Genomic DNA, 25,836 nt, shown 5'->3' with positions numbered 1-25,836 from the left:
CAAATCCCCGGCCAAGAAACAAGGCAGCCATGCCCTTATTACCATGACCCCGGGCTGCTCCTTTTGGTGTATTTTGGGATGGAGATCAAGCAGAGCATGGCGACCTTTACCCCAGAACCAAACACAGCTCATGAGAGCTTTGTTAACCAGAAATCAGAAGATCTGAGTCATCATCCCTTCAACACGAGGTGGGCAAGGCGAGTCCTGCTCTCCATTCACTGGGTCACTGCAGATTGACTTTATAAGGCTCACAACACACTTTCATAATGGAATTTTTATTTCATAGCACAGACACACACACACAGCTGGTTTCAAGTGTTGTGTTACATTTCATGTCATTATTATTTATGTATAAAGACCTTGCAGTTGAACCAATTACTTCATTGTAATCAACATGCCTTTTAGGAACAGACTTTAGGAAAACACTCAAGAACAGACAAAATGATGTGGTTTAGAATTATGAATGGTGTATAAGACTAAAACAACACTATAAAGTCTGTAAAAGCTACCTCTTAAAGCTTACAGTCCCATTATGTGCCTCACACAGTACTGTCAGTCACTGTCAGAAATAAAAACATTCATGGTTTATGGTGTTCAGTATTGAAGGTGGGACAGCTAATGGTACAGTGTACCTTTTGTATTAGCATGACTGATCATGATTGTTAATTTCCATTGAGGTGACAATATTCAAATACTCAATAATTACAACAAATGTAGTGGTTACGTAAATATTATTAACAATACAGACGCTGCATACTTTTATACAACAACATAGAATTTAACAAGATGCATGGAAATTAGAAAAAACTGTATGATATTGTCAAATTCATGTAAATATAAAAAATCTTGAGCTTAGAAACATGTGTACATGGTTTTGTTTTGGGAGTTTATATTATATTCAACACATCCCTCAAAACAACACGAATGGTAGACAGGAAGCATGAGGCCGGAATAATAATCAAAGCAGATTCATGATCAAAGTGCTCGGTGATAGGATGGAGTAGATGGGCAAAAATAGCACTTTTACTTTTACAAACAGTTCTCACTACTCTGGAGCAGAAATAATCTCATTGGTTGAGTTAAATGTTGGGGATGGGGCCCCACAACACTAGCTGTGTAAAAATATTTGAAGCACACTTGTAAAAAAAAAAAAGATAAAAGACTAGGTTTCTAAGATTGGAAAGCCTGGTGATGATTGCTAAATCTGGCCATGCTATGCTAACTAGCTAGTTTGGTCATCTTGACTTAAAAAACAAGTTAAAACCATTGACATATGGACAACACAGCAACTCCTGAAAAGTGGAGCCAGAACATCTGGATGATCCCCTGGTGGCTGGCTGCAGTATAGGTTATAAACCCCACCCCCTATATGTTAGCAGATGGGACATGGGCCAGCAGTGTTTTCCATCATCAGATAGTTCTTATCACGCTGATGTTTGTTCAAGTGTTAATCTTTTTGATCAGTTTGGTTTTAATCATTTATTTGATGCTATAAAAAGCATGTTTTATGTGATTGACAGCTGAGCTTTGCGTGAGTCAGTTGTGTGTGGGCAGGATCTCTATACCACAGCACCAACCCTTATCACAGACTCTCCACCAGTGCAAGATGGCAGCGCTCATATCCAGGATATTTTTGTGTCAGAAAAAGTGAAGAAACATTGTCCATCTTTATTTACAGTCAATGATTCAAACCAAGTCACAAGCACGGCTGAATACTGAAGGTAAATACACATTTCTTATACTGTGTTTTCTCTAACTAGATGCTAGCTTCAAGAAAACTTGTGATTGAAAAAATACATCAGGATTTAGGTAGTGCACTGACATCACCCACTTGTATTAAATGATTGCCCTAAATTCTCCTGCTCCATGCACTGTAGACCATGTGCTATAGATCGTCAAACTGGGGCCTAATGTCTCAATGACACTCATGTCATGTTAGCAATATCTAAAAATCTGCCCTGCATTCCAACTTTTAGCACTGCAGCAACCTTACAAAGTATGCACTGTTTAATGCAGTATGTGTACAATTGGAACATACTACTTTCTCGTAATATTAGCTTTGAACTTTGACCCTCTTACTCATGCACTCATCACACAGGATTATGGGTAAGAATAGCCAGAAAAGCATGCTGGCTGCATACATAGAACATCCTGGTATTTTTGGTATACTGTATTTGACATACTATGAATCGGGACATATGAAATCTTTTTCTGGCATATTAAGTAGTATGTTAGTATAAGTATTGGAAGACACAGATAGTTTAATTAAGGGATAGATTCTGAAATGCTTGTGTCTGTTTTATACAATACTCACAAGCCCAAATGTACGTTTACAGAGTTACTGGTTGCTGTAATGATTGGATTGTCTACAGTGGTTGTGAATTGACTCCATCTTAAGAAAACGGATACAAAATCCACATTCCAGTCTCTGTTGTGTATAAAAATGGATTCTTAAGTTCAGCAAAAGCTAGTTTGAGTTAACCAAAACACATGGAATTCTCTCTGTTATGTTTGATGGTGTAGAGATCACCTCACATCAGTCTGAATTGAAGGAATAATTATAGCAACAAGACCTCTTTCATCTTTAGCCATATATGTATTATAATAAGACAGACTTATCTGAAGCAATCCTTTAAAAAGATATTAAGGCTCATGTTTGGGAAAGTATCTGCTAGATTGATGTGACCCCATCTCACTCAACCACTGCTCATACCTCAGCCCAAATTTGGCCTCATTTTGGCTTAATCCAAAATTCGAGCTTCAAAGTGTGCCCTCAGGAAGCAGTAGGCCATGTTCTCTAATTTAAACTAAACATTTACAGCCATCTGTCTGTGTGCTACTTAGCCAGCCTGCTGACATTTCATAAATGAAGATAAAAAGAAATCTCTTGGCTCTGCCCGACAAGTTTTAACTCAACCTGTGAGAATATTTCCACTGTCCGCTGTCCATTCTATTGACATATTGTACAGTCACATCCCAATACACATTTGAGGCTTGTATGTTTGGTACTCTGTGAGGTCAGGTGTTTGAATAGCATGCATTGGTAGTGGAAGGCTGATGTAGGTTCATCCATTGTCCCGTTGAGTCCAATATGGCTGCTTCTAGGTTGTCAAATACTGAGCATTTTTCTATTTAGGTGCCGCACTGGCAGGCCTACTGTGAGCAGAGCTCACTGGTCGACAAAGTTAATCCGATACGTGAGCTGATGGCCATTGTCCCAGGCATACAAGACCTTCTCTTTGGGGTTGTAGTCAATCTGGGTGGTGAAGGAGTACTCATTGGTGAAGGTCAGGTGTGGGATGGCTTCAGTGTTGGTGTGGGTGTCATAAGCATAGTTCACCTCACCCTCCTTTTGGTTGTACACATTGACGGCGTATAAGACACCACAAATGATGAAGCAGTTCCCGTAAGAGTTCCGCTTGAGGCCTGTCCTCCAGGTTGTTTCCTTTTTCAGTGACAAGTCTCCAGGATCCAGTTTACTGATGACGATCATCTCTTGCTGGTTGTAGTCGTAGTCCATGGAAGGGTAGATCACCCACAGACCACTCTCGTCCACTGCAAAGTCAATGTCAGAGTGGCCCCTCCATTTCCAGGGGGTGGTGTCCTCATAAACCACGTCATGCAGCAGGGTCCAGGCCGCCACATATCTCATCCTTAGATCATACTTGATGATGTTCTTGGTGAAGGCTCTGTTGTAGTAGAATGCTCCGTTGTAAACCACATGGCCTGTGCCTATCCAGTTGTAAGGCAGTTTGAAGAGGTTGCTCCATCGGCCTGCAGTAAACAAGAATATTACATTAGCTTTTACTGTTTAGCACAAAGAATGGGTGAAAAGTCAGTATTGATCCACCACTAAGCACATTCTGTTGCACAAAACAGACCACAGATTCACTTTTGAGGCAACTGCCCCCATAAAGGCCGATAACAGAGGCCCATAATGGCCCCTGTGGAAGTGTCTGTTATCACCAGTGGCTACTCAATTGTGACTCCAAGAAGAGCCAAACTGTTTTAGGTCTATCCCTCTGATAATACCTCAGCTACAGCCAACCTCCTTCCTTATGATTTTTTGGGCTCCAGTAACTGCCAGGACTGCAGTGAACCCAGGACTCTAATATCCCTTATATGACAAACATCACACTATGTCTATGCTATTCTACAGTCCATGATCAGATTACTCCACAGTCAAGAAGTGCTGGTGATTTAGCTGATTGGCGATCAAAATTACTTCTTATTACAGTGACAATGCTGTAGACTCAAGACCAAATTTGGACATAAGACTTGACTGATGTAACTAGCCTGATAGTAACTGAACTGCCTATGTTCATGAAATTCTGGATTAGCTCATGTTGGGTCTTGAGATGCATGTATTAGGTTTCATTGTTTGGTTTATTGCCTTTTTGCTAGGTTGAGGATGAAAGTATATGCAGGACTTTTGCCTCATGAACCTTGTAACCACACAAGTCAGTGGTCAGTGAATCTATGCCAAAACATTAGCACAATCCGATTAATTTTTCCAGAGTTACAGCAGAGATTACTATGTTTCGGTGTAGCTACAGGCTAGGGTGGTGATACATGGATGGCAACATGTGCGTCAACATGAGACTTGACTGATGTAATTAGCCTGATAGTGACTGAATTGCCTTAATTTTCTTGGCTCCACTAGCAAATTTCTTGTTAGGGATTTTGGTTTGTTTTGCTTTAATCCATTAGTGACTAACTAAGGTCATTTGGAGTAAATACAAGTGTTAGGAGTAACCTGTTACTTTGTTCTCAGATCACTTTTATGTTGTAACAAGAAATGTAATGCTTTAATTTTGCAATTCAACAATGCAGATATTTAGGTACTGTTACAATTTTAACTTATTTCCACCACAGCAAGAACTATTGCCAGCATCACCGGCCACCGGAGGAGACTCTGAGGGTAAGGACAGACAGCTTACAGTCTTGGCAGACCATGAAATTGGTCTCAAGCTTGGTCTAGAGTTGGATGCACTGAACAAATTCCCCATAGTCAAAACTTTCTTTGGGTCAATACTTCAACACCATCCAGACTAGTGTGCTTGCGGAAGAGCTTTTTAGCCTTCGAAGTCTCATCACAGGAGAAAATATTGTCCTGTGTTATAAAAGAGTAAACTGCAGGGAGCACTGGTTAGGTGAATGTGTGATTTGAAAAGCCTGTCCTTTGGAGATGTGTGGGGAGATTTAAAGCTCTGGAACCAGTAAGAAAGACAGCTAGAGGTAAGCCTTGCGTAAGTGGACATAATATTTGAGTGTTCTGTTATCAGACTCATGCTCTCAGTCTCAGCTATGCAAACAACTCTATTAACACAATGTTGAAAGGAAACTGTTGAAATGTTCAAATTCTCAGACCTGACAGACTTGGAAGCTGACATGCTATTTGCTTATGATCCCTCGAGACTTGACTTGGATTCTCCCCATAAAACATCTCCGCTATACAGTCCAGAGGGACAACTTGTGGTAAATTTAGCTTGCAATAAAATTCTAAATGATTAATGTGTTTGGTCAACAGCGGCAATGAAATAAGCAAGATAATATATAGTATGTTGGTCATTATTGCAAAGTAAAGTAGGCCTAAACCCCCTCAGGTTGCTCAAGACCCTTCTGCTGTGCTGTTGTGCTTATTTAGACATTATCCTTTACTTATTATGAGTTGAATACATTCAGCAGTGTGTGGCTAAGCTGATATTATGCTCTTCAGAGAGCCAATGACAATGTTATTACAAAGCCAGACTGTGTACACACTGGCTTCATGTGACAGTGACACAGTTTGTTTAGCGGTTCACTCCTGAACCAACACGTTGTGTACTGTAGGTGTCGTTTTCTAATCACATCCTATCTGCTATCCTAACCTTCCAACCTCAGGAAGTCTGATTTAGATAATGATAATAAATGTAAAGCCCAGTGAAGGACAAAAACAACGTGCAGTAGAGCACCCCCCACCATCCCTATCCCTGAGGCCAGCCCACACTCTTAATCCCTCTCTGCTGTGCCCAGTTCAAAGGAAAGGCCGGAGCACATGTCAGGGAACAGCAGGCATCACCGCCACTCCAAATACCTAGTCATCCGCACACAGCTGTGAGCTCACGGCACTGTAGGATGCCTCACATGTAAGTGCATTTAGAAAGCCCATTGTCCAAACAGATCTAGATCAACAAGCCAAGCCCTATGAGGGGAGATCATCTTAACTCTCTAAGAGAGTGTAATCCAATTCCTCCGTTGATTTGGATGTGAAAGGAGTTGATTTTCCCACCCACCGGAGCCATGAAACAACCAAGACCTGCATTCCACAGATCTCATCAGTCTCACAGAGCTTATTGGACAATCAACATGAATCAATGTCAGCAATGTTATTAGAGAAAACACACAGCTATACATTACAACAGGGTGACACTAGAGTTAGACCAATAGATTGGGACGATAATGGTGTTTCAAGTTACATTATGAAAAAGATGTAAAAGTGAAGATATGTGTCAGTCTGTAAAACCTGAAGCTGCCAACCCATATCTTAATCTATATTTCAATTTTCATACATTTTAAAAATTACATTTGAATCTTCAAAATGTTGGTATTGGTCTTTGAAAACTTATACTGCTCAATCTATCATCTATCAAGTCTGCATAAAGGAAATTTATTCAGAGTTAGAAAATGGTTGCTAAAACGTGAAAAATCTGACAACTATGAAATACTGAATTGTAAAGTTAGTTTTTTGGGCGGACCTGAAATATTACTCGATAATGCACAGAAGCTACATGTTCCTTAACACTATATAAATAAACACTGAACAGACTCCCCAGTCCAAGTCCAAGTCAGCGTGGCAGCGACTGCTCATTTCAGTTCCAACAATCTCACCAGTGAGCTGATAGATCACTCAGTCCCTCCAGGAAGTTGTAATGTAGGGACAGCAACAATTCAGTTCGACCAATCCCCATGCATTCTGCACAACCTTGCAATTTTGTCCAAACTCACAACTCAAATTTGACCAATCATTGTTGCTTCCTGCAAGTTCCACCAATCACAGCACTCCCCCACCCAAACGTATCATTCCTCTGTACACTTCTACTGTATAGTTTTATGCTGTTTTGACGGGTTGAGTTCCAAGAAAAAAATCTACTTCTTTGTCTTTTGTAAGTCTGAGCCTTTTTGGTAAGGTTTGTTAGAACACTCAGAACAGAGTGTGGTTTTGTTCTCACAGGAACAAGCTGCCTTTCATTAATTATTTTTTAAAAAAATCACAACTTTCTTTTGCAATTTTCACTTGGCCCCACAATTTCACTGCAAAAAAATACAAAAAAGCACCACAACATGCATCACAATTTTTTTTTAAAGAAAAGCTGCTGTGAAATCAGGCATTTTAGACCACATCAATCCCAAAAACAGCCTGCGGAATCCTGGACGGACTGATCACTGTCCTCTGGCTCTGGTGGCTCAAACATGTCTGTACAAGTCCGATAAAGCTGTTAGATGAAGCATTCATCTTTCAGGTCATAGAGATATCTGACACTGGACACAGCAGAGCGGACATGTCCTGGCATTTCAGAGCAGAGAAAACTGCTCATTTTGTCATGATTTTGAGACCTAATTGGGCAATTTTGGCTGTGTGATTATTAAGACATATGTTTCTGTGACGTGACAAAGTCAACACATGTTTTATAATTGCTTTAGACAGACTTTAAGGTGTTTCACATTTAATATCATTGCCCTAAATCTAGCTTAACGTCATGTCACTTTATCTTTATTAGCCCAGGTTAACAACAAGCCTCAAACATCAGATCACCAAGCTGAGGCTGTTTGATTGGACAGCAAATGTTCCATTGCTTAGTTGTGGCTTAAAGGTGTTGTTATAAGCAGGTTACAAGGGGTTACGTGATAGTTTGCATTCAATATTACTGAACTCAAGTGTTTGAATTTGTACAGTAATATGAGCACAAATGAGTACAAGTACAATAGAGCCAGTCTGATAGGCTGAATTTCATTTTAGTTGTCCAGCTATGTCCCTGTGAAGTATTAGCTGACCAAACTTTAGTCGATGAGAAGAGCTTCAGTTGACCAAGTTGTCATTGTCTAGTTATTCGTCTTTCCGGTTGGGTCAGGACAAAAGTATCAGCCAGGTGGTTGCAACACAAATCTTTTCTCTTGGAACACAGAAATTATGAAAATGCTGTTAAGTCCACATGACAGGCTTGCCTCCAATGCATCCTGGTTCATGTAGGCTCAGCCGACACAACTCAGTGAGAAGGAGAACTAAGCTTTCTTTGTTGTTATAGTTGCTAGAGCTGCAATGATTTGATTAATCTGCAGCTATTAATGGATTAATCAGTTTGAATATTTTTTTAAGAAAAAAAGTCAAAATTCTCTGATCCCAGCTTCTTAAATGGGAATACTGTCAACTTAATTTACTCCTCTACAACAATAATTTGAATATATTTGGTTTGTGGACAAAACAAGACATTTGAGAATGTCATCTTGGTCTTTTGGAAAAACTGTTCAACATTTTTCACCATTTTCTGACATTTTATAGGAAAATCAATTAATCGAGAAAAGATCAGCCAAATAATCGACTATGAATAACTGCAGACCTAATAGTAGCACTGAGGAATTTATTGCTCCAATTGACTACATTTACCATTAACACTAAGTAAAATTTTCTGTTAAAGTCTAGGACTAATGGTGGGTAAATGGGACAGGGTTAAAGACCCAGAGAAAGCACACCTTGCTTGAAATTGTCCAGGTTGCGGAACTCCACCAAGTTGTTGCCGTAGTAATAGTTAGTGACGTAGATCTTGGAGTCTTTAGCCAGGGGATCCTTCATCCAGGCTCCCTCGTTACGTCCATAACTATGCTGCTTCTCTGGCTGTTCAATGGATGCTACGGTCCCCTCACAGTTGAGGATCTTCCCTGGATGATACAAGCAGAACATTCAGCATGTGTGCCTGGGAGGGAATGGCTTGTATTAACACGGACTTAAAGCAATTTCACACTTGTGCATTTCTTGTCAGAGTGAACATACACGTTTTTCTGCTGTCAGTGCAGTCACAGCCTGCAGCAGAACATTGAGCTTTTCCACAAAGGAGTTTTCAGTACGTACCCGCTCTGTGGAGAGAAGGCCGACTGTTGTTGTTGGAGTTGTCCAGCATCAGCACAATGGTTGGAGCTGGTCTCTCAGAGTCTGGCGCACGCTGTGTGGTGATAGTAGTGGGTGTAGTTGTTGTGCTGGTGGTTGTGGTGCTTGCAGTTGTGGTGGTGGTGGTAGTAGTTGTGGTGGTGGGAACTGCGGTGGTGGCGATGGGTTCAGCCACAGTGGCCTCCTCAGTTTCCAGGACCATCTCAGCTCCTCCATCCTCAGACTGGTTCTCTGTGATGTGATGGACCGTGTACGTTTTGGCAGAGTGGTCTGAAAGGGAGAGGAGGAAGTACGCAGTCAGGCCAGGAGGTAGAAAAGAAATCTAAGAGTCTACAAAGCTAGTTTTCATTTAAAACACAAGATCAAACAAGATCAGACAGTCCTGTGGCTGAGTGACACTGAACAAGGTCCTCTTGTTATTATTATTTGTGATGGTCACATTAGAACAGCATGATACAGTAGTGTGCAGAGACATTATCATTAAATGATCTTTTAAAAAGGGTTTTTAAACCTTTCATTCACTGTACAGTACATACAGTATATGGCTCCCTGACAGTGGGAAACATTATAGTCTGCTGTGTTCCAGACGTCCACATCAAAGAAGACACATTATCAATGCAGCACACAGAGAACACCAACATCCTCCCTCTCCTCTTTCCTTCCTGACCTTGTTCTGCTGTCTGTTAGCTTAAACTGGAGGCAGCATTCTTGTTTTTTAACAAAAATGGGAGCAAGATGCCTCAGACTACTACTATTATTGCTGCTACATAAAACAATTTCATCATTGCTCAGGCTTTCATTGGACAGAGTTAAAGTCTCAAGATGTCTGATTGTCAAACAGACGGTGTTAATATTATCAATGACAACCATGACATAAAATGAATTGACAACATTTTTTACACGATAAATAGTGACTAAAACTAAGTAAACACTAGCAATGTATGAAAAATCAGACAATATGCATTACATTTTTCATGATCTCATTAATACCAGCCATTCTTGAGAATTGGGATAAATCATGTCCTATCAGAAACCTTTAAAAAATATTACTATCATCACTCTAATTCCATTTTCTTTTTGGTAAAAAAAAAGTACTCCACAAGGATTTTATATATATGAAATATATGTATTTATGAAATGTGTTGGTTTGCTTGAATTTTTTAAATTTCCAAACTTGCTCTGTACCAGAGGCCTTGTCTCAGACAAGAATTCACAACTTCAAAAAATTTAAAAATGTGTTAAGAGCCTTTAAAATCTAAAACTAATAATACCTACTGACAACATAGGTGCAAAAATGTGCTATTATAATCATCTTTGTTTTAAAATCATGTTTTAATGAAATGTTGACTCTTTATAGTTGTGTCCCAGATTTCTGTCAACTTTGTCTGATTTTTGCAGAAACATGGTTTAATCAGGAATAAAAGGGGTTACCTATTCCCTAAGGACCTCTGTCTCACTTCCTGGTTTAATAATCCCAGGAATACTGCTCAAGCACTAGTAAACTTTAAGTTTTTCAACAAATTCATTAAATAACATTGGTATCAGATGTGTGAAAATTAAAAATCAAAACCCCCTCGAAGTACGTTTTTGTCCCAATTCTCAAGAATGAGTGATACAAATTAAAAGATGATTTGAAACAGGCACAAAAGGATGTGCTATCTTCCAGATTGTAAAACAGTGTTCTGCTCTAGTCAGAGGCACCAATGTATTTCTGATTGTGTCCATGAAGGAGGACATCAGCTAATTGTTAACGGATGGGACATCCATCTGTGTTCTGTAAAGCAGATGGGACACACATTGTACCATTTTTGTTACTTTATTATTACACAGATCAAAGAGCCCTTTAAAAGATTTCTGATACTGTGATGAAGATATCCAAGTAGCTTTTAAAGGGCCATGCATTTTTTTTACATGTTGTAGTTCATATGTTCAATCATTTATGCTTGACATTACTGCTAATACCAAATTCTATTAGGTGTTGGAAAATAAAACTTGGAAGACAGTATTTGTTTTTATCATTGTCAAAGTAGAGCTCTAGTTGTGTGGTAAAAACAGGGCATACTTTCTGTATACTTCAGACTTTCAATCTGCACTTATTCCTGTAAGGACCTCTACAAGATGCTCATTGGCTAAAATGCCTTCATCTCAGCCGTATAGTTCCTGTTGTCAATTTACAACAGTCTAAGTCAGTGGTCTGCAACCTTTATGATCAAAAGAAATATTTTTGGCCACAAAAAGAAAAAAAAATCTGTTGGAGCTGCAACTATTGAATTCTCTCTTTTCCCTGAAGACTTTTTTTTTTTTAATTTGGCATCTATAGCTAGCACAGCCAGTGAGACTCAAGATGACCAGCTACCATCAAAACACTTACCCATAGATGTAGGCTATGATGCACATTTTAGTTGACGAACTATTAAAACTTTTTAATTTGGTGTATAGGCTACATATTTTTACAGTTGGCAGTGTTAAAAAAAAAGCTGAGGCAACTCAGAATTTCAAACTTTCAAACTTTTGAAAGTTTATTATCTTTAGCTGAGATAATTTGCAATTCTTCTTTATATAAACTTGAGTCTTTGAGTTTTAGGAAGTCAAAAAAATGTATTTTAAAATTGAAACATCATTCACTTTAACTTGATTTTTTTAAATACATTTTTTGGGATCTCTAAAACTCAAAGATTGAAGTTTATATCTCAATAGTAAATCTCAAGTTTTGAGTTGGGCTCAAATTTCAAAAATGTACTGCAGTACGTTGCCTCAAAAACTTGAGTTGTCTCAGCTTCCTGCTCTCCTGCTCATGGAGCTGTTGTACCAGGATATATTGCACACAGGCTTCTGACTTATGTCTATGACCTCGTTGGCCAATTCACAGCACTAGGTGACAAAAATACTCATCTATACCTCCTCCTAGCTGCCCAGAAGTGGAGATTAAAAATCCAAGCTGAAAGAGAAGGGAACCCTTGATATGCAAGACTCCTGTGAGTCTATTTACGTTTTATAATGCTGTGGGTAAGATCTGTTTAGGTTTATGATGGAAAACATCTGGCTAGGGTTAGGAAAAGATCATAGTTTGGGTTAAAATGATCAATACTGTAAGATCTTTCACGAATCTGGGAGTCCCTATAGACACAACCCTAAACAACAACTACATCACTGTGACATCACTGGATGCAGGAATAACTACAGATTTTGCAGCAGGAGAACTCAACTTTCTCTGTCAGCATAGCAGCACCAAGAAATTCATTGCTTCAATTAGCTAGATTTACCATCAAGACTCTCTTGAACATTTTCTTCTCTCTCTGTAATATATGTGTCACTGTAACTAGAAGAGAGGAATTTCAGGAGGAAGCATGGAGGTGTATCAACATTCCACTGATGAATAAAGGTTCAACCTGCTCTCTGACAGAGATTATGGAAATGCAGCTGACCAGTTTCAGTGCTTTGACAAGGGTGGCTGGGTTCGCTGAGGCTCACATACATGGCAGAACACATGGTGTGACAGTGTTATGTGCGTGTGCCCTGTGCAAACGCAGCATACCTATTCATTCATCTAGACTTAAAGAGGATTGGAAGGAGTCAGGAAATGTTTTCTCTGCATTGGTGAGGGTCCCCACACATTGTTGTGAGGAGTGAAGCCGAGGCATGTCATGGACATGGCAGCCCTCCATTGACACAGCATTCCATCAACTCCATGTATTTTGTCAATAAAAGATTTGGATTTCCTGCTCGCTGAATGCAGCAATCCAATCCTGCGCTGACTCAACCAGCTTTGCAAAAACAACACTGGAGTAAATCTCGTATTGAGGGGATCACATAGAGATAGAGTCCCTGTTTTATTGCCTTGCGCTTAAGTGTAAGGTTTGCAACACAATTAAAGCCTTATCTCACTCTTGTTTTAAACAACTTTCTCAGGAAAATTTGATATTGTCCCCTACTGGAGACTAAATCCAGCTAATAAAGGCTCTCTGGCTGCTGGCTTACCCTGATCCAGCAAAGTACCATGTGGGGTCAGATTAGATTGCTGAAGAAACTAATTTGGATAATTTTCAACACCCACAGTGGATCACGCACAGATGATCGCACACAGATGGGAGTGCAAACTCAGCTAAAGCGCGAGCACAGTGTTTGCTTTAGCTCAGAGAGCATGGAGTTCTATGAACACACCACTACGCTGGGAGAGCTGGTCAGCTGAAAAAACTCTCACCTCCTCTGTGCTCATCCTCGTCGGTCTTGGCAGCCTTGTAGTATGTGATGCCTCTCACCACACCGGGCTGGTGTCCAACCACCTTGGCTTTGGCCGTAGGGTCAGGCTTGACCGGCTTCCCAGGTTTAATGACCTCTTTCTTGGGCTTTACGACCTTTTCTTTGGGTGGTTTGGGTGGGGGCTTGGCTCCAGGAGTCTTTTTGTTGGGTACTTTTACAGCCTCCTTGGTTTTCTCATCATTAGTGTCCTGTAAACATGGACATGCAGGTCATGCCAGGACACTAGGTAATGTTGGCTTTGGGTTTTATGTTGACTACACTGAAAAAGTGTTTAGCTAGTGTACCTTCTGGGTTTATGAAAAAAAAAACAAAAGAGACATGCAGTCTCTCTATTGATAATGGCTCTCTGTGTGTTAAAGGGATAGTTCACCCAAAAATGAAAATTCAGTCGTTATCTACTCACCCTCATGCTGATTGAATGTTAGATTTAGTTTTTTAGTCCACAAAACACTGCTGGATTTTCACAGGAAAACTGTGTTGCAGAATCACCCAAACAATGGAAGTGAATGGTGACCAGTTTTCAAATGTAAAAAAAGAACTTAATAAAAATATAAAATGCCTCCATACTGCTCATCTGGTGTAATCCAAGTCTCAACACTTCCATTGTTTGGGAAATTCTGCAACACTGTTTTCCTATGAATGAATTTTCATTTTTGTGAGAACTATCCCTTTAACAGAAAACATATTATCATGCAGCTGAAACCATCTCTACTCAGAGATGTTTACTTGATATTTAAAAAGACTTGAAACTTGGACTCGTGACTTCATGTGAATTTCAATCTTTTTCCCCACAAACGCAAAGATTAAAAAGTCTGTTATTTAAAAAATGCAAATCCGTGAATTAATGCATTTCTCTTAATTTTCTGAATCAACTAACTTCAATGCTATTCATTCTCAGCAATTACCTATTCCATTTTGGCAGCATCCAATCAAGTTGCAGGAGAGAACCATGAAGAACTTTACGTTACTGAGCTCAGGTCACAAAAGATGATACCAAAGGTAATTTCATTAGTCACCAAAAACAAATTGCAGTATGCAAAATGTGTGGGTTGAAAATGAAGTCACAGCTCTGTTAAGAGTTTTTGCGACCTGTTTAGGACTCGAAACTCAAAGTTTAGGTTTGACTTGGGACTTGAGTGCAAAGGCCTGGGACTTTATCATGAATCACAAAACAATGACTTGGTCCCACCTCTATTACGACACATCCTCATATGTAAACATGAGAATAGGTTGATCGTCAATCACTCCCAACACAACATCAGCAGCGACAGGCTTATCAGGCCTTAACTAAATGATGTAAGTCTGTGACATCACTCACGTGACATTACACACGTGGTTTATGCTGCAAAAAGGCTGCAACAAAACTAATATGTTAGGTTATGGAAAAGATTGTGGTTTGGGTTAAAACAACTATGTATGTCACATGACAGAGGTGACGCGATGGACACCATGTCCATAATAATACTTACTCAAACATTTAAATTACTCTACATTTACTTTTTGTTCCACTCAGGGGTGGACTCCCAGTCTCCTGGGTGAAGGTCCTGTGCCATCCATCCACTTGCCTCCTCCAAATGTGGACTTTCTCGCTCCTTATAGTTCTCCTGTCATACTTAAAACATCTACAAGGGGGCGTCACCTAACAATAAACATTCATATCAGTCGGAATAAGCTGCTTGCACTTCCTACCAACACGCATGTTTTTCTGGTGAGGATGGGCTAGGCTATTACCACAAGTACAAGTAGTAGTGCTACTAGTTGTTCTAATGCTAACCTGCACATACAAAAACAAAGTGTTTGTTCCGACCTGTGCTTTGTTCTCAGTGGCGTCTTTCTGCAGCAGCTGCAGGCTGAGGCTGGAGATCTCCTTCTTGATGCTCATCATAACGTTGGAGTAGTTCTCATATCTCTTAAATTGGTTGGTGAGGCTCATCATGCTGTCCCGAACAAATTCATTCTCTCGCGTAAGGTTTGTCTTGATTGTCTGCAAGATAACATCAACATCATCATCATCAGTCATCACCATCAATTAAATTAAGTTGCCTAAACCACCTATCAATAACATATCTCCTGCCAACCCACTGATTATAACGAGTGTGCTTGTTTGCCTACCTCTTCCAGGGTGTTCATCTGAGACACCACCTTGTTGATGTAGGAGTGGACTTTCATTAGATCCATGCTGTAAAGTGTTCCCTCGAGGAGGTCCACCATAGACTGGAGCTGCTCATTCATGCCATAAAAGGAGAAGAACTAGTGTTATTCACCATCTCCTGAACCCAAACCTGACAGCTTTATGTGCTTCACTTCAGCTGCAGTAATAGCTTAAGTGCCCTCCAAAACATTTGCTGTGATTAACACTATTGACACCCACACTCTGCTCAATAGGCAGCCCAGTGAACTCAGTATGGGGTTCATTCAGAGTCCACCTTAATTAAATAGACCTCTCCTTTCCACTGTGATAACTTCCTTCAGACATTTATTGGGTTAAATCTTACATTCAAAGTGGAGTCAGATCAAACATCTGGAGCTGCCTGACTGTATGTTTCATATGGTACATAGATGTGGCATATGGTACATAGCGTGCTTCTCCCCGCCTGTGAAAAATGAAAGTGTGTTTTACGTATGTGCAGCGGTGTGCTGACGTGTGCACAAACCATGTTAGATTACATACAGCTATAGCCAGTGAACAGAGTTGCATAATAGGTGATTCTTCATCACTCAGACAGTTGAAGAAAGACCTTTAATACTTTTAAACTTGAGGGTCGCTTGTTCTTTTTACTATTTATATCTTAGTTTGTAATTTTATGTGTTTTCTAACATTCTAATGGTGGTTTCCCATCAGAAAAGAAAAATATAGTAAACTTAAACTTTTTTAGATTCTAAAATACATTTTGCTGCTGACCCTGTCCACAGCAGTACATTGCTTTGCTTCCTTCACTGGTACTCCTGCTGCTTCTCGAAACTGGGGACATGTTGACCACCAACTACTGTAGGTATTACACTGACTATGGATGGGTACCTCATGAAGCCACACAAAAAATCTGGCCCATCCCTTTAAGAACAGCAGTACTGTCACGCTACAGCTATCACTTATTTTCACAAATGATAAATGTGGTGATTATTTTCTCAATGAATCTTTTAGTCAGAAAAATTTAAGAAAAGTGAAAAATGTCCAACGAGATGTCTTCAAATTGTTTGTACAGTCCAAAACCTGAGACATTTATTTTATTGTCATATGAGACAAAGAAAAGCTGCAATTCATAACATTTGAGAAGTTGGGACTAATGTTTGGAACAATTAATTGTCAAAAAACATCCCCATAAAAGTTGTTTTTTTCAGTATTGGTCTAGAACAGCTCATGGTATGGTATGGTGATCAATTTTATACAGGAATTAATGACGCTGCCATCTTGGTCAGGTCTCCCTTGTAAAGGAGATCCTTCAATAAAGGCTAAATAAAATTTAAAAATCATTTCCAGAGGATGATCTCAAATATTCTTGGTAGTTAGGAAGAGGTAAAGGTGCTATAATTGCATTTATTTCCTGCATACAGTAGCTTCAAGTTTGACTGTCCCTCACCTTTAGTAACTCAGGGGCCTGTTTCTTCAGCTTCTCCATCTTCCACTCATTCTCACAGGGGTTGAGGGAAGACGGCGGGGCTGTGCATGAGCACTTGCAGTCTGATCCAGAGCTGACCGTCTCCACTGTGTAGAAATCTTCCACGCGCACGCTGCCGCTCCGCAGACGCAGGCACGCATCCTTGCTTAGAGGGCGCATGATGCACTTACAGCGGCAGTCTGAGCCCTCTGATGTCATCCGAACAGGCTCAGTCTCTCCAAAAATCTGGAAGACAGAATGCAAATAGTTCCATTTTCAATGACGAAAAAAAGGTATTTTGAGTCCTGTTTTGTGGCTTTTGTTGTCACTGTAATTTCCTGTCATTGTTGTGTGTTGAATGCATGAAATGTCATAGTACTATCGTAAATGAGCAGCTTCAGGGCTGAGCAATAATTTAATACACCAGACTTGGATATCAATAACCTGGATTTGCTGCATATTCACCATAAAGGAAGGAGAATCTGTCTGTCTGTGTGTATGTTTTTCCTTCAGATATCTTGAGAACCATTCATTTAATCTTCATCAAAGTTGGTGGCTGTATTGCTGATGGCCCAGAGGAGTGAGGTCTTGAATTTGATGCTGTTTGGCCGGATAGTGGTGCCAAAATAATGCACTTTATATTTTTGGTCTGTAACTTTTGAACCACCGGTCACAGAAGCAATTCTTTTCCTGGATATTTTGAGTCTCACTGAATCCATCTACACCCATGTGTGTGTAGATGTCCAAATCTGTTTTTTCACTAGTCTTACAGCCCAAATTAGGTACAGAACATACAGTCTTGACATTCCATACAGCTATACTGCTATAGCTGTCCCTCAGAGTTTCCTCAAATGCTGTGACCAGGGCTTATATTACAAAAAAATGCCATATCTACTCAATCTGTTGTGTTATTGCAACCACACTTAATGGACAAATTTGGCATCATTTGGCCAATAGAGTGTTGCAGGAATGAGTCCTTAAACCTGGAAAGGAGTTAGCATATTAGCACTTCTGGTTCCCTCATCTCAAAGTCAATGATGATTTTGTTTATTGCCTAACATCAGGTTTTTTACTTCTGGTGATTGCATTTATGCTTCAAAAATTACAAAGGTGGTGTTATTTTCTGCATTAATGTAACATCCACTGGATTTTTGTGGATCGAACCAGAATGATGCTAACTTCAGGGTTGGAAGAATACGTCATTCCTGCAACACTCTATAGGGGTCACTGTAGCAGTATCATCTTAACTGTAAAGGAAGGAACCTCTGTCTGTCTCTGCCTCTGTATGTGTTTGTGCCTGTCCTTCACAAATCTGGAGCACCGTTCATCCGATTGACTTCACACTTGGCAGCTGTATTTCTAAGAGCTTGAGGGAGTGCACTGTGGAGTGTGAAGTCAATTGGATAAGTGTCGCTCAACGCAGCACTTCCAGGTCTGAGAGTTGTCCCACTCTGAAGAGGCACTCTGAACGGCCATAAAGTGTGGCAGTTTGTTGAAGGTACAAGCTGAGCTGAGCTGTTCCTTCTTCCACTGGTGAGTGTCTTTGTTCAATTATTCCATTAGTCTATTCCGTTAGGACCCCCATGAATAATAAATCCATTTTTATTATAGGGAAACACAAACAAGGGAAGGAAAGATTATCTTAAAAAGTGACCACATACTTCCTTTCTTTTGAATGTGAACCGGTGTGACTCACAGGAAAGCCTCAGGGACAAACAGAACTCAGAAGACTCCTGCATCACCAGCTGGCTTTTGGCTGCCATGTCTGATGACAGAGCCTTGGCAGCCTGTGGTCATGGCTTACTTAATAAACAGGAAGCGATGCATGGCAACCTGAGCAGACAGAGTCTTCCTATGTGAGAAAAGTGCAGGATGGCACACAGTGGAGAGAGCTTTCACTCAAGAATTCAACTAGACAGATTTACGGCAGGGTTGGTGAAATGTTCAGATGCTGATAGTGTGTTGGCAGACTGAAGTCTACTGAGAACTCTGAATTTCCCCACTTTGTAGATTAAAATCCACCTTCCCTTATTTCACAATGAAGGGCAGGTTAGTTCAAGAGACTGAACCATAGTATGTTAGATTTGTAAACTGGTTTTGCAACTAGAACCAATGCTATGCTACTAAGCTGATGCCAAAATTCTGAAAATGTGACAGTACTTATTTTTTAGGTTCCAGTGACACAGTTCTTCTGGACCTGATAAGACTAGCCTACAAGTGTTGTTGTGTGCTATTAAAAGAAAAAAAGAAGAAGGCTCAGTGGAACAAGAAGTTAGTGCTGGGAGGTGCTGTTGTCAACGGCACGCTGAAGATGGCGATGAGTGCAGCTCTGCCTCGACTTGTGTTGAGCCCGATAATCAGGGATTAATATAGAGCTGAAACTAAGGATTATTATAATTATAAATTCATCTGTAGAGTAGTTTCTCAATTGATCGATCAATTAATCCTGTCACAGTCTTGTGAGTTGAAAAATATATTCATGTGCGCCACATGTTTGGACCAAGTGATAATTTTCTCCAGTAACTGCTTAGTAGTTTGGTCCATAACATGTCAGAAAATGTCAATCAGTGTTTCCCAAAGTCCTGAATGATGTCCTTGAATGTCTTGTTTTCTCCACAACTCAAAGATATTCATTTTACTGTCAGGCTTGCAGAGACACAATGGGACACACATTTGTACTGGGCGGTGCAGATAGAGAAGATGTAGATGGAGATAAAGAGGTTTTGAACTTTGAACGAAAACAAATGCATGTGTATCCAAGGGCGAGAGGAAAAAGGAGAGAAACAGGAGGCAGACAGCAGGACATCAGTCACAGTCTGAGCTGTCACATAAACAAATAGGAGTGTTATAATTTCAATAATAATCAAAATGAGCTTCCAATTTCAAGAATCGACTCAAAAGGGTAGAACTGGCAGTTCTCCCAGTATTTGCCCCCCTGGAACTGAATCAAATAAAATTGAATCAAATCATGACCTTAAAATTAAAAGTCATACCGAATTGTGGATTTGGAGAATTGTGGAATCCCTACAACAAAGCACAAACACACATTGCACACACATGTTCTAGCTGTTGCTGGCTACGTTGCTAGCTAGTTGTCTGGGGTGAGTAAACACAGACTGCAAAAACACTTGAGTGGTCAAATGTGCACAAATAACACAAGGTTGAAATTTGCTTTGTCCTCAGTCTGAACACACATTCCTTTTCATCCTTATATTAAATGGCCGATCCTGAGAAGGCCTGCACCAATGTTGAAATACATGTATCCTGAAGGACCAGTGAGATAAGAGCTGATGTCGGTTGTTGCACCAGAGATGAGACAAGAAAGTCAGCCACTCATTTTGGCAATGACAAGGCATCTCAAAATATCATACAGTGGCTAAGTTTCCACAATGTTTTCTGTCATATTTGTCATAAGGTCAAAGTGTCTACTGCAAAAATTCTGGAAATGGAAGGAAATATAACACATAGAAAAAGACAATGGCATCCATTGCATATCTATCAGTGCATAGCACACATTAAAAGATGTGATGGGACAAAAACGATGTAAAAGATGTAGTACGATGTAACAGTAAAAAAAAATTATGTAAAAGATGAAACAACATGAAAATGACATAAGAGATGTATCAAGATAACAATAACTTAAAAGACATGATATGCCAAAAACAATTTAAAAGCCATAACAAAACAAAAATTGACGTAAAAGATGTAACAAGACAAAAACATCACAAAAGACATAAAAAGATGTAATAAGTCGAAAACAACTTAATGATATGAAACAAGATGATAACAATGCAATAGTAGACAAAAATTATGTTAAAGACAAAACAACATTAAAATGACATAAGAGATTTGAGAAATGACTTCAAAGAAAAAATAAGCAAAAATCAATATAAAAGGCATAACATGACAAAAATTGACATAAAACGACAAGACGAACGAGACAAAAACGTTAAAGACAAGTCATAAAAGACAAGACATAAAAAGATGTAACAAGACGAAAACAACGTGTTTCCTGAGTAATGACTTTGAATCTGTACTTCTGCATCTTTTAGAACATTCAAACTTGTAGTCTTCAGCCAAAGTGACTCAAATGACATCACTTGAGGTAACTTGTCAGTCATCGCACAGCTCCCTCTGAAGACACAAAAGACTTTATACAACTTTTTTCACATAGGCAGTTGTACTCCCAAACACCTGTAAACACACTCTGATGTGTTATATGTTCATATTCATACAGCTTATCATAGTACTACTTTTGTGTCTCACTCTTGTGTTCTGTTCATGGGATGCACCTTAACTCCTGACATGCTGAGTTCCATCATTTGGAGTCATGTCTGTTGGATGGAGGTTTGGACTGTCATCTCTCCCTCGAGAGATTTAGGGACCTCTACAAACTGCAGGATGGGTGCACATGTGGTATCACTTTTATCAGTTCAGCAATGCAGAGATTCTTCATTAATGAGCTGAGGTCTTGTCCTCAACTGACTGAAGCTCAGAATATGAAGAACACATTTGTAGAAACTCAGGTCAAAGATTTACTGAGGTAGCAGGCCAGATGCATATAAATTCACCCTATAAACCAGCCTCCGCACAATTTGGTCTCCTCTGAATGGCAACCAGTCCTTATTTGTACGAACGGCTTCCAATAAATGAAGAAGAGGTTTAAAGAAAAATTGTGTGACTGATGTGGACAACGATTTTTGACACTGGTCCACTATCAAGGGAGAGCGCTGTGAAAAGAACAGTTAACTACAAGTGCTTGTTTTCTGACCCACTTGTCCAACCAAGCAAGTGTTGAAGCCTGATTGCTCTTGCAAAACTCAGCAGACTCCATTTACAGACAACAGTTTTAGCATCATCATCATCTTCATTCAGACTGGACAGAACCAAAATAAAAGTCACCAAAATTGTCTTGGTTACTATTTTCACTGTTCTAACAAACAAATGGCCCAAATAAACCCTTAATTTGCTGCGTTAGATGTGAAAATATCAGGAGAGGAGCGAGGGGGAGGTTGAACATTAGAGAAGGAGCGGGGATGTAGAACCAGAATATTTTCGTATCTAACTCTGTAAATGAAGACTTTATTTAGACCAAATAGAGGTTGGTGATTATTGGAAGAGTGGAAAAAATAACCAAGACCATTTTGGTGAATTTCATTTTCTTTCTGTTGAGTTTTAAAAGTTTGTTTCATGATGAGTAAATTTGGCAACAGCAATAAATCACCTATATCTTACTCTTAAAAAAGGTCTATTTCTGTAGGGATCTTTTCCATAATGTTGTCAGACATGTGACCTCCCTTTACACTGGACAAAAAGCACCAGCTTTACTTTTTCAGTAGGAAAGGGTACAATACCTTTTACTATTTTTTTTACCCACATGTGCTACTTGACTCATTTTGACTTGATGCTGTAGCCAGTTTTTAGTAATGTGTTACTTGCTGTAAATTCTTCATAATAAAAGCCCCCTGTTATTTTTTAATCTAAAATCTTTTATTAAGAAGCAGTAAAACCAGGTAATGTTGCATTTGGTGTGTTGCAGTAACTTAATATGAGTCCAATAAGCTGAAATCGAACATGAAACAGTAAAATAAAGCAGATACCTGAAAGTACAAACTGAACTTCTAACCACAGAGATTTATTTGGAAGCTACAACATTGCTGCCGTCTCCTGGGAATTGGAAAATGGTCAATTGACTATTTTTACCTGCATTTTAAAAAAAACTGTATGTATGCACTAATTTTGGCAATATAAAAGTATTAGAATAACGATATCAGCCTGTCAGTGGATGCAATTTGACAATATGCAGTTGCCCCTAAGGATTACATTGCAGCCCAATATTGGTAGATTGAATTATTCATTTGGTCAAGTTGCTGTTATTTTAGTGAATGGCTTTTTATAGATGTAATGTGAACAATTTGGGAAGTTCTTTAATATGTCAGCAGCAAGCTAAAGGTTCAGGGGAGGAGTGGTGGAGGAGGTGGGGGCTCATTAGTGAAGGAATGCAGGCTGAGTGATGGGGGAAGATGTAGAGGGGTGGGTGTGCATTTCCCTCCATTACTGCAGACATGCTGGGAGGGGGTCTGATATGGGGCAGGACTCCTGTGTGCAGAGCCGGGCCAATCCTGACCCATGTCAAGCGAAAAGGCAGCAGGTTGACAAATCCTACAGCCACATGAAAACAGTGTGGATTAGCAGATTAAACTTCTTTAGCGGAGGCTCTGCCTACGGGCCTGCTGAGCTGCATTGTTCAACCCCAGCCAAACACCGACCGCTGCATAGCAACATCAGCTTAAGTTGCTTTAAATTGGAGAAGTCAGAGAAATTCCAGCCAGATTTACTTTGGCACTTTATGTTTTGTCTGGTGAAGGAGGAGTGAACCAGTACCTTGCAGGAGAAAAACTTGGCAGCTGCTTATCAAGAAAAATCTGCCAATCAGAGCGGCTGCCTCCTCCTCCTGTCAAATCATATGTGCTGGCATGGCTAACTGACCGTCCAGCATCTCATGCCAAGCTGACCTACCAGCATGAGAACAGGCAACACAATTAAGAGTGCTAATAATTAAGCGAACCTCGTATTTAACGCATGCTTTGAGCTTTGAGTCTTTGGCGTTGACCTCTCAAGTGCAGTCAAGTTTCAGGTCAAAAAGAACACGGCTCAAACATGAACTCATGTCTGCACAATGGGTGGAAAAGAGCCTGCACGCCGCAGAGAGCTCTATTAGATCAACGGCTGCAGCCTTTAACAGCTAACACACCCTGACAGTGATGAAGTGAAACCCCAATTGTGCTCGGGATTGCTAAAAACACAAGATGTGTTACACAATGGCTGCTGCCTTCGTTAGCCTCAGAGTTAAAGTCAATGTTTTAGTAGCACTGGCCTGTTGGATCTGCAGCCTTGTTCATATAAACAAGGATATCCTCTGCTTTTAGAGCTCTGCCAGCTGGCAATCGCTGCGACAACAGTGTGGTGAAACAGGCAGGCAGAGCAGGTATCCTGTGGCAAGGCTCAAATGTTGAGCTGTATGCTCCAACCTTCAAACACAAACATGAGTACCGTGGTTCCTGTTATGACCCACAGCTTATTCAACCCCCCACTCTTTGCTTTTTGAACTATTTTCCCACAAATGCACAAAAAGGCACCGTGAATACCAGTTCTAATCAGCCTTAAGCCCATTAAGCTTGTCATTTGAAGGGATGGACTATCCCTTTAAAATCCACATCATCTCCTGTCAAGGGCACTCAAGACCAAAATTGGGGTCCGCATTCCAGTCCAAAGAGTCCGCCTGATTTTTAATCTAATTAGTGGTGCTTAAGATAAACAGTCTGACTGTGCCACTGTAAAGATTAACTGGGCACAAAGGGGGAATTCTGTTCAAGCCTTTAGTCTGCAGATGAAACATGAGGCCGGTGGCTCAGACTATAAACAAAAACACTGGCATTAGCACGGGGACGTTAATTAGCTGAACAAAAAGTGTATCAAGCACTTGCTGCTTTTGGGGGTACACATCTACATTCCTGCTGCTCTTTATGTGTTCAGACAGACACTCTCTTTTCAGGCTGAAAATCTGTTCTTTATATACTACTGAGCAGCTCATCAAATGTTAAATAAATCTTTGTATTTGTTGTAATGTATTTGTTAATTATATTAAATCCGCTAAATAATTAGTCACTTTTTAGTCACAGTTTACTTAAAATTCAAAACTACGTTGTGTAGTGATAGTTTTGGTGTTAGTTGAAGAGTTTTGGAGATACTGGCTGGAGAGGTTTTTGGCACTCTCTCCAATATAATGGGACTAGATGTCACTCGTCTTGTCGTACTCAAAGCACCAAAAATACATTTGGAAAATTCAAACCAGTGTCTCTTTCCAAAAATCATGACCTAGTTACTCAAGATGATCCACAGACTTTGCTGTAATCAGTTTAATGTCTGAACTACTTTCTTTCTAGGGAAAAGAAAAGAAAGAAAGTCGTTCCAGTAGATTCTATTGCAGAAAGAAAATAGTTCCTACATGAAAATGCTCACAACAAGGTCTGTGGATTATGTTGAGTAACCAGGTCATGATTTTTGGAAAGAGACATTGCTGTTAAGTTTTTCAAATGTATTGTTTTGGTGCTTTGATTACCACAAGCCAAGTGCCATTTAGTCTTATTATATTTAAGAGAAGGCAGACATCTCTACAGCTGATGTGTTTTTAAATTTTGGGGGAACTGTTCCTTTAATAAATCTTTATCATAATTTATTTGTTGCTGTTATACTCTTATTATGGTATGTGTATCCTAACACACTTGTCCCCCATCTTGTTTTACACTATTATGTGTACTATTAAAACACTGGCATTAGCACGGGGTTGTTGTGATGATTACATATTTTTCTATTGTTGTACATAGTTTAATGTATAATACACATGTTTTTATTTTTACATATTTTATTTGTACATACCTAAGATTTCTATTTTAATGTCTATATTTCTATATGCTTATGTATGTATATTCTTCTATTCTATTCCTGAATGGAAGCAACAGTAATGCAATAACAGTTACCCCTCAGGGATCAATGAAGTATTTTTTTAGCTGGTGATAGGGAATAACTAGTTACATATAACAGAGTTATGTAATTAAATTAGAAAATAAATGTAATTGTAGTCCATTATAGTTGCTGTGAAAAGACAACATAGGTCAGCAAAGCTGTTGGTTTTCAGCAATGGATTACAAGGAGCTGTCTCTACATCCAGACAGGCTCCATTCATTGGACAATAATTGTTGTATGTTGAATGTTGTTTTTGATTGGTTCCCTTAATTTGTACCGCCTCTCATCTGCCAATATCCATCCAATGCACAC

General features: G+C 39.6%; 1 protein-coding gene across 1 annotated transcript in view; it reads right to left on the bottom strand.

The window, feature by feature from the left end:
- Positions 1–259: 259 nt before the first annotated feature.
- The window catches only part of olfml2a (olfactomedin-like 2A), a 37,372-nt gene continuing 11,795 nt past the window's right edge, over positions 260–25,836 (bottom strand). Inside the window, exons 2-8 of the mRNA XM_084729314.1 lie at positions 16,981–17,244; positions 15,515–15,622; positions 15,210–15,386; positions 13,344–13,590; positions 9,107–9,412; positions 8,731–8,916; positions 260–3,774 (exon numbers count right to left, since the gene is read on the bottom strand). Of these exons, the coding sequence (XP_084585440.1) occupies positions 3,170–3,774; positions 8,731–8,916; positions 9,107–9,412; positions 13,344–13,590; positions 15,210–15,386; positions 15,515–15,622; positions 16,981–17,244 (1,893 nt within the window). The 3' untranslated portion in view covers positions 260–3,169. The remainder of the gene's footprint in view (positions 3,775–8,730; positions 8,917–9,106; positions 9,413–13,343; positions 13,591–15,209; positions 15,387–15,514; positions 15,623–16,980; positions 17,245–25,836) is intronic.

Source organism: Lutjanus erythropterus, chromosome 10 (genome assembly GCF_056507025.1).
Source record: "Lutjanus erythropterus isolate fLutEry1 chromosome 10, fLutEry1.hap2, whole genome shotgun sequence".
Lineage (NCBI taxonomy): Eukaryota > Metazoa > Chordata > Actinopteri > Lutjaniformes > Lutjanidae > Lutjanus > Lutjanus erythropterus.
Note: the sequence above shows the minus strand (reverse complement) of the source record. Positions and strands in the feature narration are given on the sequence as shown.